This window comes from Condylura cristata, unplaced genomic scaffold, assembly GCF_000260355.1.
Source record: "Condylura cristata isolate star-nosed mole 26May11 unplaced genomic scaffold, ConCri1.0 scaffold00030, whole genome shotgun sequence".
NCBI classification, from domain to species: domain Eukaryota; kingdom Metazoa; phylum Chordata; class Mammalia; order Eulipotyphla; family Talpidae; genus Condylura; species Condylura cristata.
This window is the reverse complement of record NW_004567131.1, coordinates 1561637-1578151: the sequence shown is the minus strand read 5'-3', so window position 1 is coordinate 1578151 and position 16515 is coordinate 1561637. Positions and strand designations below refer to the sequence as shown.

Here is a 16515-nt window from a genome sequence, read left to right as displayed (position 1 = left end):
TATATATATATAATAGATACTCCACTATATACTTTTTGTGACATGTTGTCTTCCTACCTCAAATCCTGAAACACAAGGAAGATAGCTTCCTCAGAGGCATTGTTGGAAGACTTAGACCAACCAAGGTACCAAATGGAAAGCACCAAATGGCATTTGTCAAATGACGTGTATTAAGCCACACCTAACCTTTTTTATTGCCTTTATTTATTCTCACACTAGATAGTAACATGATACTGACACTTTCCACACAAATAACATATTCATTCTAATTGTTGCTATTCACAGGGATGGGGAGAGAGATCTATTCTTCCTTACCTTTAAGGAGACTCAAAACAGCATAGTAAGCTTCCTTTTGCTTAATTCCACAGTATTCTAAAATAAGCATGATGCTGTTAAGGAACCTTTCTAAGATTCATGACTGGTGTATCCTCAATAGCAAACCTGTACTTTCAGGTGAATATGAGAATCCTGTTTGGGCAGGAGGAGATTAAATGTTCTGATAAGCTTTGCTCAACTGGAAATGATTTTCAACCCCCTACTTAAAGATCACTCTCTGGGGTCTTGATGTTGTAGGTGCATCAACAAGTAGGTGCATCAGATTGTTCACTCAAGGTGCATCAGCTTGTTCACTCAGCTTGTTCACTAAGTCAATGATGTCACAAAAGTTACATAGTGCATAGGCATTTTCCTATGAGCAAATAGAATTACTGTTGCTTGATACTTTTTATTTGTTTTTCTTTTCAAACTGTAATTTGTTCTCCCAATGTTTGTCTTTTGTATTTTTTTGCTATGGACCATAAGTTGCATAATCTTTAACAATCTTTGTTTTACTAGTTTAAGTACAAAGACGTCCACCCCAAACCAATATTACTAAATAGAACATGGGAGCGCTAAGTTTCGGGAGACATTGCCGCCTCTAAAACGGCAATGGGCACACCCAACGAGCAGTGACTACACGGAGAGCCAGGAAGAATGAACGGGAGAGCCAGGAAGAAGGAACGTGCACAGTTGGTCTTGTTCTTCCTGCTCTCTGATTAATCTCTGATAAACAGCTTTGGTTCAGGGCTATTGCATAGATAAATTTACTTAAACAAAACTGAGCGCAGAGCAACAGCAGAAATAATGATGGACTGTGGAATCTACAAAAAGGTCATCCACTAGAAGAAGGTAAAAGTGAGCTATGGGTTAGACTTTTGGCCAGAAAGGCACACTGCTATCTAGACAGAGCTGGGTCTCAGATTGTTGATGGCAACATTCCATCAGGCTTTTATTAATCTGAGTAAACAAATAATAGAAATACATGTGCTTTTTTTTTTTTAAGATTTATTTATTTATGCATACAGAACTAGGGTACAGACCAGAGGTGCAAGGGCGGTAAATAGATTCACCAGAGACAGAGTGGAGAGCAGAACATGCAGGTTGATGAAGCACACTGCTGAGGGGAGCAGCAGGCAAGACAGGAGAGGTTTGTGGCGCCATGTGGGTCACCTCCAGGGTGGGGGCTCAAACTCGCACTGAAGCGGCTACGGCTGGCTTGCAGTGCTGCGTCCTAACCTGTTACGACACCAGGGAGGACCCACATGTGCTTCTTCAGCATTTTTGTTTCTACAACTGTCTACAATTTCCCATTGACAGTGAAAAATAAAACCTGAAATTTATTTCCCCAGATCTTAAAACTTAGAGTTTAAGGGAGGAAGATAGCCTCTCTCTGCCTCATTTCCTTTTTTTCAGACTTTGGGACACACTGAAGCAAGCCACATAGGAGGGAAATCTACAAATGAACATCATCAATGTTCAATATGTTGAATATTTAAGTAAAGCAGAACTGTTTTTGAAAGTTATAACCTGTTACTCAGAATTTTAACAGGAATCCCTCCTTTAATGTCTGCAAACAACTCTTTCATATGACAACAAAACATCCGCGTGTTTGTGAGTTGAGAAATTTCCCATAGGTTCCGACTGCCCCCTTGTGGCAGAACTAGAACTAGGGTACATACCAAAGGTGCAAGGGCTGTAAGTGGATTCACCAAAGTCAGCCCCAAGTGGCTGCAGACTTGGGACTGGAACCCCATAGTGCCCTGGGGTCTCTGGATTCACACAAGGTGCTTCAGAGAACAGAAGTCTTTCTAGAATCACCCTTAGATGCCCTCTCTCCTTATGCCTTTGTGGCTGCATGAAAATATAACCTTCTTCTAAAGGGTATAAGAAAACAAAATAAGGGCCGTGGAAAGAAAGAGAGTAACAGCTGAAAGGCAAAAGTGAGAGGTCAAAGAAATCTGGAACAGCGGAAACTCTTCAAAGGCAAACTCCTGGATGACCACCAACTTCCTTCTCATCATTTCCACTTGCTATGTGATCAAGGACACCAAGGACAGCCACAGATTTAAAATTTAAAACAATAAACACATAACTTCATTGTGCAAATTAAAATGCTCTCTAATATTTGTAATAAGAGTTAACAATTTCAACTTATACTTGAATGGGACATAGATCTGGGCCTATCTCATATCACCTATGCATATTATGTAATTCACATTTCACTCCACATTTTGAAGAATGAACTGACTAACTTCAAGGCTACATATTCTTGTTCAGCTATTATAAACCAGAGGTCCTTATCTTCTGACCTTTGCAAAATAGATTTTAGAGATGATCACTTTTTACAATTTTCAGACCGCTTACCTTCTTTGAGGGTCAGGCATCATCGTGTGTTTAAAGGGTTTTCCTGATATTTAATGGCAATAAGTAAAAGAGGTTTTATAGAGATAAGGGTCAGAAATGTTGATGATTCCAATAAGAGTAAGAAATCTGAGGAGGCAAAAAGGACTAAGTGTAGGCCTTTACTAAATTCAATGTAGAGTGAATGATTCATAAAATAAATAAATGATCCCTAAATGACTCATAAAACAAAGCCAAAAAAGGGGGGTCCCGATAAATACATTCCACATCTCTCTGTATTTTTAACTAAAACAACTAGAGGAACAAAAATCCCCTATAAAAATCCTATGATCTAGATTGCTCTAGCATGAGTCTATGTTTCAGTAGACTCCTATGTGTACTTGATGAATTACTGTTACTCAAAGTGAATGTAAATTCTGTATCTTTTCATTCCGCTTTCAGTAGGGAGCAGATAACATACATTTCATATGTGTTTTCATTAGATTGTTTAAAACGCTGGAAAACAGGATTAATACTGAAGCACAGTTATATAGCTTTCATTGGCTAAAGCTCTACTGTGCTACTGGAATAATTTCTTCCTGATCACTAGACAAAAGCAAGACAAATCTATGATGAACAAAGAACAAAAACTATCAACCTTTAATTGCAATAACAAAAGGCACCCTTTGAACACAAAACACACTTTAATTTCCTCTGCAGATAGCGTACTTCAAGTTCTTTTTTCCGGGCACATTAGTAAATTCAACTTTTGAAGCAGAGGTTGTGTGCTCCTGGGCCAATCCTCTGTCCTGGGTTATGACACAATGAAGCGAATTTATCCCTGAAAGTTTTCTTAAATTGCAATTCTAGATGCTGCAGCTCAAGCCATACCCTTTCATTCTAATTTCTGGGGAAAGCAGAGCTAAATTACCTAATGTCACCAAAAGTACCTGCTTTGTGGACAGTTATTGCCCAACCAGAAAATACTGTTTGTATTCTTTGGCATTTAGGGGGAAATGTATTGATTCCCACAATGACAGTGGGGCCAGAGAGGGAAATTTGTTTCTGTCTCTGGTTTCCTCCAGGAATCCCCAAAGGGACATGAAGTTACATTTGCAAACAATTCCCTATTCATAATAGGGGATCAGGGATATAAAACTGTCACATGGCAGCTAGGCTTCACAATGGCAAAGAGGATCGACTTTCTTGCCCATGAGAAGAATCAGTGGTTAATGGTCTGTTTGGAGACAATCCCAGTCGCTGAGTTGTCTTAATAGAAATGGCCTGCTTTTTCAATATCTTCCATAGCTAACTACCTTACAAACAACTAGGAATTCTTCCAAGTTCAAAATCAAAGTTTATGTTTACTATAAAAGGAAAACTCAGGATTTGATGGCACTAAAATCCAAAGTTTTAATGTTAAAGTAACTACTCTAAAATTGCCTTAAAGGTCACAGTAGGTTGATAGGGAGAATGCAAAAGCCCTTCACCACCTTGAAGTCTCATAAAGTGACTCATGAAAGTGCTTTTTTTTTTTTTTTTGGCCAGGGCTCATTTAAAAAGCTCATTCTGTGAAGCTCAAAGTCAGGGCCTTGCACTCTGTCAAGTCCTAGTGAACTTTGGTTACTGTCTTATCCTTTCTATTTAAAGATAACAGCTACCACTGAGTGTCCTCTATGGCAGATTCTGTCCTAAGCACTGTATATAAGATTATGTTTCACTTTTAAAGCCACCTCGTAGGTTAATTACTAGTATCATTTCCATTTACAGATGAGAAAACTGTTGTTCAAGATGGTTAAGCAAGTTATCCAATGTCAAACAGAAAGTAACAGTCACTGCTGGATCTGGAGGTGGAAGCATCTCAGACTAAAACTGGTGTCTGTGCTGAAAGATACCAGAACTCTGATTTCAAGGAAGGAGGGATGGCCCCTGAAGTCAGATTTTCCATTACAGCCACCTCTTCTATGGGCAGAAGGAAGAATTCATTCCTGATGAGCAAATGAAACATGGGACTGAAAAATCAGATTTGAGTGTCTACTTCTACTGTCTACATAGAGAAGAGCATCCTTTTGCAGGGCCCCACCACCTCCACTTTCCACTTTGCAGAGCAGATGATCACAATGCATATGCAAGTGCAGCGATCAGACAAGCTGCTAGTGCTTCTGACTCTTTCCCCACAGCCACCACAAAAGACGGAGTTAACAGTTGATGCATCTTATTAATTCTACACTCAGGTCTAATCACTGCTGTTGCAAGTAGAATAAAGTAGGAATTCCTCAACCAGCCTCGTGGTCCCCAGGAGCTTACTGCACAACTCCTGTTCAGCTACTCACCCATCATCCCTAAATGCTCAGCTGGTGTCCTGAGATCCAATTGGGCTGTTTTTGTCATGATTCAATTGGATTCAATTCAATATTTATTGCATTGACTAAGGGGACTAAGTGGGGTCTATAAAGGCACTTTAGACATTGATCATTTTTCTTTACAAGTACAATGTAGAAGGAGACAGAAGTTCCTCACCAAAAAAATGAAGAACCAGGGAGAATGTGCTAAGTGTGCCTCTGACAGTAATGCGGAAGGATAGATTTACCTTCACAGTAAGGCTGATAGATAAGAGGATAAGAGAAGCAAACTGTTACTGGCACTTTGAAAGACAGGAATGCAAATAGTTAAAAAACAGTAGAAAGGGGCAAAGAAGAGCAGATGCCTGGAACAGCAGCACCACAGTGTGGGTTTCCCAGGGAGGGGAGGAGAGGGCTAGGCTATCAGGGGGTTGGGAGGAGCCGCTGGCTGCCTCCTTGCCCAGACAGAGGGGGCCACATCAGAGTGTGTGGCTGTCACTTGTGTTACCAAGGAGAGCTGCCCACAGGCAGGCACAGGAAGCCAGCCCAGAAGTCAGGGCAGGAGTTGACAGCTGGTGACTCCCACACATGGTCAACAGCACACATGACACACATGTGGCCTGTGGTATTTCCACATTAAAGTAAAAACATTAAACAAAATTTAGTTTTACATATAAATGTGGGTTTCTAGCTCCTTGTGGCAAAAACTGGAAAATCTAATGCTTACTGAAAATAAGTAACAGCAGTCTTGAGACAGTACAGGTGCCCTAAAGAGAACTTCAGCACCAAGCCCATCCCACCTATTTACCTCACCCACCCAGTCACCAAGGGACTCTGAGCTTGTGGCCCTGCATGGCCAGGGAGCCGAGACAGAGGTCTAGCTATGGAGTTTGAACATGTTTCTTAATCAGTCTTAGTCTCCTTTTCTGTAAAATGGAGCTAATATCCCCTACCTCAGTTTTATTGTGCAGATAAAATTAGAAAGTTTAATACAGTGCTTAGCATGAATATTTGTTTAATATTAATATTTCTTTATAAGTAATATACAATAAATTTAATGAATTTTATTTGACTAAAATTAAATTTATTATTAATTTCTATTATATATTTAAACTTACATTAAATAAACAGATAATAAAGGTTGGGTGCTACTACCAGAACTATTACAGGAAGGTCTTCCTTCAGTCCAGGAACTGGTACTACACTTGATCAGTTGTAGTCTGCTCTAGTATCATTCTTTCCATTTAAAAAATAGGGATGCTGGACTCTCTCTGGTGGTGCAGTGGGTTGAAGCACAGCACTAGGAAGCTAAAGCCACTTCAGCATGAGTTCGCTCCCCGCCTGTCCAGGAGGTGACCACATGGCGCAGCAGACCCCTCCTGACCTGCCCACTTCTCCCCTCAGCAGTGTACTTTGTTGATCTGCCTGTTCTGCTTCCCACTCTGTCTCTGGTGAATCCTCTCACTGCCTCTCCACCTGTGGCCTGCACCCCAGTTCTGTATGCATAAATAAATCTTTAAAAAAAAATAGGGATGCCATCTGTCTTCCATATACACAGACGCGTGGGCACACACAGAGGTATGTTCATGTAGGGATTAAAATATTTTAATCAAAACAGCTTGTTTGCTTTTATCCTACTTTACAAATTTTCTTTCCTACAACCAATTCAAAGATACCCAAATCATCACAGCAGGAGCTTCCACAAAAGCCCAGGCTTATTACAAATCCAAAGAAATTAGCCTCCCATGAACTGGGTGGCATTGATTTCAACGCCTCCAAGTCTAGGGAGGAGTTTGGGACTGTTGCAATATCCATGATAAGCCTGTCAGACAGCAGTTTAAATCCAGAGATTATTTGACTCTATGTACAACTGAGCCATTTTTTCCTGAGCATGAGCATGAATTAAACAGATGGTAGCTCCTTAACTGCTTTTCCAGAACTCTCTAGGGAACAGCTTCCATTATGCTATAATTTTGCTAAGTAAGTTGACTAGAGTTTTGTACCAAAGTATCCAACACAAAGGACTACACGTCTTCTATACCCAGTGGACCACTGAAGGACTAACTTATTTTAAAAAGACAGTGTAGTAAGTATGCATATTCTCAAATAACAGTCTATACAACTGATAGAAATCATATATTTGTTTATTTTTTATCTTTGAATCATAAGAGAAGTTCTCTGGCAATACATTATTCTTTCCCAGAATTCTTGAGACCAAATGTCCTGCAAATTATCCCAGGGCAAAAGCATGAAGAGAAAGACCTAGATCTTACATGTAAGGCTGGAGGAAGGAGACCTAGTCTATCAGAATGTTCACAGACAAGAAACACCAGAAATGTTACAATGTCAGCTTTTCTCTAAGGGGAATGTTGCTTTTACACAACTTGATCATTTTTCTCCTTAAAAAGAAGGTCGATAATTAAGTCACTTGCCATTTTACCAGAAGCAGCATCTCCAGAGGTTACCTGTTGAGTTTGGCACCCTGCATACATACAGTGTTCTCCAAATGTCCCTCTAAAAATATACCCCCAGATAATTCTCAAAGAGCTTTCACTGCCAGCTCTGTGCATGTCAGTAGAGCCAAGTCAAGTCAAGCACTTGGCTAGCCGTAGTGACGGCGCAGAGATGGGCTGGTCAGAAGCAGTCACACACTGTGGCTGGGTTGATGGTAAAGAAGCATGTGGTTCTCGCTGGCCTTGAGTGAGAGAGGACATAACAGCTGGGGTTACTACAGGAATCTTTTGACCACCAGGGTGAGATGTTCGAAAATGGCAAAACAGTGTCAGAGCAAAAAGAAAGTGTATCCTTGAACACACCTACCAAAGACATCTCAGTGGTGTGACCCTCTTGATCTGTTTTGAGGGACCTGTTTCATTTGGATTGTGCTCATTTATGACAGAAAGGCTCTAGCTGTGCTTGGGAGGTAGAAAGGCAGAGCTAGGACAGAACTGATCATCTGAGATGCCACACAAGGCTACAAGACATCACAAGAAGCTCAGCGTAAATAATTTGGACACGCCCAGCACCCCAGCAGAGGCATAGCCAGACCTCACAAGAGGGTTTTCACAACGAGCAAAGGCACTGTGGTAAATGTAAGCTCAGCCAGCTCTGGAATGGAGGATGATTAAATTAAAAAAGAGCTCTAATATAGAAAGGAAATGCAGAGGAAATGAAGCACAGAATTACAGTAAATTTAATAGAGAGAAATAAGGGGAAGAGAGTTAAAATGGTGGTTGTGGGTGAAGTATAAGTAAGTGGAGGGTATTGGAAACCCTATAGGGATGCTCTTTAATTCCTATTTGCATGTTTTTATTAATAGTTATATTTTTAGTTTTTTAAGCTTCTAGAAACATGACCTTATTCTAATTGACATTGATCGCAAATGTATTTAAAGCATTTACCTAAGGGAAGAGGGATGTAGTTACCCAGGAAAATTAAAATGTCTTGTAATTTTATTTTAGAGTAAAAAAAGAGACCGACTTGTTCTAAATCTAGTTTTAGAGCACTATAGCTTTCAACTAAGGGTTATGGAATAATGACAGATCTCAAAGTTGTGTTGTCATGTCATTACATATTTTGTCTGAGAACACTGCCATCAGACAAAATTAAAGCTACTGACATTGTGCTGAGGTTGGAGCTAAGATGTAGACACTAAACCTCCCTCTGCTCTGGGGTCTCCATCTGTTTTTTGTCTGGAAAGGAAAATCTTGTTTGCTGTCTCTTTTGAATGGTGTGTGGGAACCTGAGGGTCCCCAGAAAAGAGGAAGGCATACAGGGAGTGGGGAGCATGCTGTCTCCCTGGGTGAAGGACTCGGGACAGAGACAGGCTGCTTTCCAGGTGAGGCCCTGCTGGGATTGTGTGACCAGGAGAGCCATCCCCTATTCTACCCACAACACTACCAAACAGACCTTACCAGCATCCCTAAGCCGCCGGGAGGCAGCAGGGGCAATGGTGGGAACACCCTAAAGGATTGGCACTCGACAGAATTCCACCTGGAGACCAGCTGGAGGTCCAGGACAGCCTCTATCAAAGGTACCCAGAAAGCAATCCTCTAACTTCCCATACACACATGGTAAGGAAATGTTGACCTGAGAAGGAACATGGACCCATATGGTCTAGAATTATACTAGAATTATTAAAATTAATTCAAATAAGTCGGTAATTATAGCAGAATTACAATTAATTCTAATAATTTGGTAATTGTAACAGAATTACAATTAATTCCATTTTGTAATTGGAATCTTAATAGATTCCTACAATTTCCTTTGTACTTTCTTTTTTTAAAAAAATATTTATTTATTTATGCATAGAAGAACTGGGTTATAGGCCAGAGGTACAGGGGATGAACAGATTCACCAGACAGAGTGGGGAGCAGAACAGATGGATTCACTGAAATGCACCGCTAAGGGGAACAGTGGGTAAGACAGGAGAGGTTTGCTGCGCCTTATGTAGGTCAACCCAGTGGCCAGGGATAGCTTCACAGAGCTGAGACTTTAATTCCTGTGATAACAGGAGGCCTCCACTCTATTTCTTCCTATATGTTATGTTCATTTTTAGTAGTGGCTTTCATGAAAATGACTTTAATTTTTTGTTCTACTATGTCAGATTTTCTTTCTCATATACAAAAACCCACATGCTTTAACATCTACAAGGAGGTCAACACATCCCTTTTACACCAAGATCCTCGCTTCATTTACAGTCAGAGTAAGTTTCATGTTCCCCAGCAACACAACAGCTGCCACACTGGAAAATTGAACTCCACTTACCGTGCACGAGAGACATCATGATTTGATGGCTGCTGCTGTAAAGGACCTTCTTTCTGATTTCCAGATTTTAAGTAACAAGACCTAATTTCTCCTACAAAATCACAAAATTTCAGTGATGAGTATGTTACACAGCTAGTTGTATATAATCGTTTCAATATTCAGCTTATACTTTTTTTCAAGTTTGAGAGAACTTACGTTGGACTAATTGAAAAATAAATACTAGCAATCTAAGTCAATTCATTTCATTTCTCCATAAAATGCATCACATAAGAAAACCTTCCTGACATGCTACTTTCTGATAACATGATCAGACAGGTCTGACTCCATTTCCTATCACTTCATTACTTTTAATGAAATTAACCTGTACCATCTCTTAATTCCCTTGTACAGAGTCTCTTCATCTTTGGAATTCTTTTCATATAGTAGAATGTATATGCTAAACTAGGTGTTTTTGTATCATGTGCAAAAAAGAGGCTTGTTAATGTTGTTTTGATTTGGAGATCATGTGAGACAATCCCTTCCTTCCTTTGAATCTCAGATGAGCACAACATAGCACATTGCCTGGTGTGGCAGCCTGGTAATAAGGAAAAACAAGAGTTGGAATTAATTTGCAGAGACAAATTAGCTCTGCTAAATAGGTTTAGGGTTTTGAGGTGTGAAAATCAGTTCATTTTGTACACATAAAATGATCTCTTCCCAGAAGAAATTTTAGGAGTGGCTTCTTAGGTCACAGAGAAGCATAATTAACCTTGTCTGCTGTGAGCTGCTGGAACATACATGGGTGAGCTATACCTCAAAGCAAAGGTAAAGTTTCCCACCAGGAAATATTAACAAGGATAACCACAGGCCCTCTGGAGGCTTTAATATAAGTGCTTACGCTGTTCTTTATAATGTAAATGGATCTTTGTATTTCTGCAAATTCAAAAACACTTAAAATTCTAAACTCCAGATCTACAAATAGGATAACCATATAATTTATTACCCATACTAGTTTCCTTTTGAAAGTAAAATAACAAACATTAATTGATCTATAATGTACTTAAGCCAAGACTCATTTTAGAAAAACTAGCAACTCTATCCTTTATCTATAGAAATTTGAAATTGTAATTCCCTTTATACTATTTTAAATCCTATTTATAGCAAAGCACCAAAAATATTTCAAAGTCAGACTTCCAAAATACAGAATTGTATAATATTTAGTAGCTGTTGTATAATATTTAGTAGCTGTTGACCATTGCCTTCCTAATGTTTATAGTTATGAGGGGGGTATGTCATTAATCAAATTACTGTAAGTCAATAAATAATCACAAGCTGCAATAATATCAAAGAAGGAACAGATAGCAGAAGAGTTTCTTTGTTTTTGTACAATATATGCTTTTTCATTTCAGTATATGCCTTTTCATTTCAGTTGCAATCCCCATGGACTTCCAACCGCCAATTCTCCCATGTGCCATCTTTTCTAAAGAACTTAGCTAAGAATTGAGATCTGACAGGACCCAGTATGCTCAAAACCCCTGAGGCAGGAGGGAGCACACTTAGTTCTCAGAACATGATTTGTGAGCAATCTTAGGACAAAGTCTTCCTGTTCCAAAGTCTAGTGTTCAGCTAAGAGAATCTGTACAATCCTGAGAAAGCAGCCAACATCAACCCTCCTTCCTCATTAGTGAAGAGCACTAAAGACTTACCATGTTCATCAATGAAGACATGCATAGCATCCATGGATATCTCATCTTGCACGGATGTTTCGGGCCCACTGATGACTTGTAAGACAGAACTATCTTGCTGGGAAGTTACCCTGTAGATTATTTGTCTTTGTCTATTTCCCTGGAAACTTAACATATATAAAAGTTTCAGAAACTATTAGGAACTTCTCCTTATCCTTAACAAAGCATTAAAAGCAGTAAAAGAGGCTGCCCCATGTTCTCACCAACAGGAAGCTAAGTAAATGAGTCATCCTTACAGTGTGGTGACCTTGGCAGGTTCAGTGAGTGCAGGGCTGGTGCTAGCTGGGTCTTGATTTTGCATCTCTGGTTTTCCTGGCTTGGAATTGCACCCAACATGCTTTTCACTTTCTAGGAGGTCCTCCTTTTTCTCCTGAGAGCAGTTATCTGAAAAACAGTGTTTTACATGCCAATAAAGAATTTAAAAAGAAATTAAAGTAAAAGCACTTAGAAGCCTTCATGGTGGCCACCGCAGCCTGAATTTAATCTCTGGCCAGAAAGCTGATACACACAAGGCCCAGCAGATCTCTCCTGTCTTGCCCACTGCTCCCCTCAGCAGAGCACTTCAGTAGATCCACCTATTCTGCACCCCACTCTGTCTCTGGTGAATCCTCTCACCCCCTGCACCTCTGCTTTAAACCCTAGTTCTTCTATACAAAATAAATAAGTAAAATCTTAAAAAAAAGGAAAGAAAAGAAAAGAAAGCACTTGGAAACAGTTGCTAAAACTGAAACAAAACAGATAAAAATATCTAGAGTTCCTATGAATTCAGAATGCATTTAAATATATTTTCATTTTACTAAGTATAAATGTACCAAAATATATTTCAAAAAAAAGAAATGCATATAGATGGAAGGCATTTTATTTAGACATCTACAAATACCATCTATTTTACATATAAATTCAGAAACTCCCTGAAGTAGCTGCAAGTGACTACTGGCTTCTGCGGTTGCAATCACCCAGTTTGATTACTTATGCCAGAAGGGTTATACCTCATAAATGCCCAGCATCAAATAAAAACAAGCAAACAAACAAAAACTTGTATAAACAAATCTGGCTATTTTGGAGTAAGGCTCAATTTACCATTTTAAGTATTTTCAACCTCTCGTTATCATTCATTCTCCAAATTCAACATTTTCATGTAAAGGTAGAACAGCCCCCCCCCATGAAGTATCAATAGATACTTGTTAAGTATAGATGACTTTGATCTATATGCTTAGCACTGTGGAAGACACAAGACACAAATGTTCCTTGCCCTGAAAAGGATTTCAGGTAAATAAGCATTCCAAGATCAATAATGTAAGTTGGTATTTTTGAGTTTTTTAGACTCCTTTTTAAATAACAGACCAAAACAAGCCTCTACTTACACCATGTAAAGCAGAATCAGCCCCTAATGGTTAGCCTCTCCTCATCTAAGGACTTGCCCCAACAGCCAATTTTAAGGTCACTATGATCACTCTGCTCTCTAGACCAAAGAAACCAAAAGGTTTCTCATTTTGAGGAAATTTTTACCTGAGAGACCATCATTAAGTGGTTTAAACCTATACGCTCTTCCAAGACATGCCATTTGGAAAGGCCACCAAGATCTATCTAAGCTCTCAAAACAGTAAAATGATGTTAGCTTCCCTAGGGTATAAATCACATCATTATGTATATAACAAAGTTTTTCATCTTAAACTTCAAGTAATTAGAGAAACACTGCTGACGTCTATGGAAGACCTAGAGATAAACATTCCCAGCACATCTGTGAAAGTACCATTAGAACTTCCTCACTATAAAAATGTTTGCATTTCCTTTGACAACTTGTCAAGATAGAAGTTTTCACAGTTTTCAAGAAACACATTTGTGAGAAAATGCTATCATAACAAATAGCTTTTGCCAGCAATCATGGCACATAAAAACTTGTCAAAAAGTACGCTTGACAGCTCTTTCCATTCACACTGTATGTGCTTGGAATCATTTGTTCACATCTCTTTATTGTATTGTAGTCTCTCCTCGTAGATGAGTACACATGTCAGTATTTGGACTATTTTTAATTTTTTCCCTTTAAGAAAACATTTGTAGACATTTTCTACTTATAAATACAGACTACATTCCTTGATACTTTAAAATAAGAGAAAAGTGGCCCTCCCTGGTGGCGCAGCGGGTTAAAGCACTGCGCTGAGAAGCTAAAGCCACTTCCTTATGGGTTCAAATCCCGCCTGCCCCGGAGGAGACCACATGACGTGGCAGACCTCTCCTGGCCCGCCCGCTGCTCCCCTCAGCAGTGTACTTCGTCGATCTGCCTGTTCTGCTCCCCATTCTGTCTCTGGTGAAGCCTCTCACCGCCCCTGAGCCTCTGGCCTGTACCCCAGTTCTGTATATACAAATAAATAAATAAAAAAAATCTTTAAAATAAGAGAAAAGAAAAAAAAATATTTAAGCCACTAATCTACCAAAATAACATAGCAAATAAGATACACATCACACCAGTCTTTTTTTCTAAAAGCACTTTTTTTTACAGAATTTAAACCATAATACACATGTTGTTTTATAATTGTTATGTTTAACAGTTATCTGTTAACTGTTACCTTAAATTAATGCAAAATTTAAGGACATTTGAAATTCTCCATCATCCAAAAAGGATAGCTAGTTACTATTATGTTGCTACAGTAAATATACTGTTGCAAATTTAGGTTGTCTCCATTTTCTGTACTATAAACATTTCTTTCATGAGTATCTCTACATATATTCATGGTTTTTTCTTAGAAATTCTAGAGGAAACTAAATTTATAAATGGACAATGGTAATATATAATATTTATATATTTTATATAAATTTATATATAGCTATATAATACACTGATATAATTATATGCTGTTCATATATCAGCGATAAGTTATTTATAATTATATATATAGTACTTATATGTATATAAAATAAGTAACTGACTCACACACTACAACAACCAGTTCAAGAAACCACCCAATAAGTCAATGAATATACAAATCAGACTTGAAAGATCAGATCACTATTTCTAACAAATGATCCAAGAAGGCAAATAATAACACCACTAACAAGTGGTCAAAACGGGCAGCACATAATTCAAAACTGACAGCTTCGCTAACTTCTGTCTCTCTTTCTAAACCATTCTAAACCAGATGAAACCAGCCAAGTAGAGAAAGTCAAACATACACCTTCACCAACACCTCAGGATTCTCTAATAGGCCTCTTCCATTTGCCCAGGCCAACAGCTTCCATCAGAGTACCCAGAAGTCCTTCCCCTTTTTCCCCCTACAAAGCTTTTCCCCTCCTATGCCTGTCTGTGAGTCTCTGCCAAAGGCAAGTAATGATGGCTGACTCCCTGGTGAAAGCAAACTCTGAATGTGCCTTTGTTTCTTCTCCTGTGAGTAGTCTGCATTTCCACAAGGTAAAATAAAACCATCCCAACAAAACAAAACACATGGTTTTAAAGCCTTCTGAAACATGGGTGGTTTTCCATAGCCTTGAACTTTAAAGATAGTCAGTCCCAAAGCCTGAAATAACCCTGAAATCTGTTGAGAGAGGACCTGGGCTGGAAATAATTGGGAAAGCACGTATTTTTTATAATCACATCCAAGCTCAAGCACTGTTTCACCATTAAGCAGGACAAAGATCAGGGAACAACCCATAGGCTGGTAATATTAAACACCACTACATTGCTTTATAAATACAATGCAAAACTGGGTTTTCAGAGTACAATAAATAACATAATTTTTTGATAGAGAAGTAAAACATGATATTGTCAATTTCAAAGTCAGAAGGCAACACTGGGAACTTTGTCCTTTGGTATTTACTGTCTTCTAAGAAACTAAAGGACTAATAGAGCTTCTCCTTCATTCTTCAATTACCCATCTTGGTCCTGGAAGAGGCATACAATCTACACCAGCTTCTCGTTCCCTGCTGTAAATTGTAAGTTCCAAAAAATACAGACTGTTCCTTTTCACAGAAAACTTCATGACATCTAAATCTCTAAATTTAGATTGCATTCCCTAAATTTCCAATTTAACTATGTTTTAAGTAAATGCAGCTGGTTGAAAATTTTAAGTCAACATCAAATAAACCTCCCTATGGTTTGGGAGGAGGTCGTATTAAAACTCTAAAGTTGTTCAAGTAGCAGGATGCCTCACTTTTCCTGAGTCATTCCTAATTGGAATTATTCCTGCTTTATTGAAGAAACTGTGACACAGACGGATTTGGTATGGTGTGCAAGCTCATGCAGCTGGTAAAATAACTTGGCTATTAGGTAGACAATGCTGTCTACCACACACACAGTTTCCTGGGAAGACAAATGTGTTGTCTGGATTTTTGTTGTCCAATGTGGAAGTCATGAATTACATAGGGGTATTTAAATGAATGAAAATGCCATAAAATTAAAGACAGTTTTTCTCAGCTGCACATCACCATTTCAAGTATTTAATAACTATATGTGGTTATTACATTAGACATCAATAGAGAGTGTTACTGCAGAAAGTGCTAGAGAACAGTGATAGGCTAAATGCATGAATCTTTCTATTGAATGGATGATGGACACTTAAATCTTATGTCAGATTCTTTTATCTCAAAATGCACAGGAACTTTTTGTGCTGCTTTAAAAGGGTTAACAGAATCTTTTCTGTTCTTACACATTCTATTTGCAAAATCTTAGATAAAAGATATAGTAGAGAATATTCACTTTACATGGCTTAATGAATTTTTAATGTTTTAACAGGAGTGGACTAAACAGCAAGGACGCAAACCATTTTGGAAGAGCACAAGAAAGACAAAAGCACCAAAAGTAAATTACTGGGAGCTGCCAACATGAAGCCAGAGGTTCCTGGCATTCCCAGAGAGGAGCGTACAGTCAGCAGCTAGGGGATGATCCCAGCATTAAAAATGCTACAACTGGGCCCTCCCTGGTGGCGCAGCGGGTTAAAGCACAGCACTGAGAATCTAAAGCCACTTCCTCATGAGTTCGATTCCCGCCTGCCCCGGAGGCGACCACATGGCGTGGCAGACCTCTCCTGACC

At 38.9% G+C, this 16515-nt stretch overlaps 1 protein-coding gene across 3 annotated transcripts in view; it reads right to left on the bottom strand.

The window, feature by feature from the left end:
• The window catches only part of PCNXL2 (pecanex-like 2 (Drosophila)), a 272672-nt gene that overhangs the window by 216251 nt on the left and 39906 nt on the right, over positions 1 to 16515 (bottom strand). For all 3 annotated transcript variants that reach the window (XR_001145936.1, XM_004691129.2, XM_012731293.1), the window contains exons 6-8: positions 11728 to 11875; positions 11453 to 11598; positions 9768 to 9858 (exon numbers count right to left, since the gene is read on the bottom strand). Coding sequence is in view for 2 of the 3 variants with exons in the window: in XM_004691129.2 (XP_004691186.1) it covers positions 9768 to 9858; positions 11453 to 11598; positions 11728 to 11875 (385 nt within the window). In the remaining variant the exon portion in view is untranslated. The remainder of the gene's footprint in view (positions 1 to 9767; positions 9859 to 11452; positions 11599 to 11727; positions 11876 to 16515) is intronic.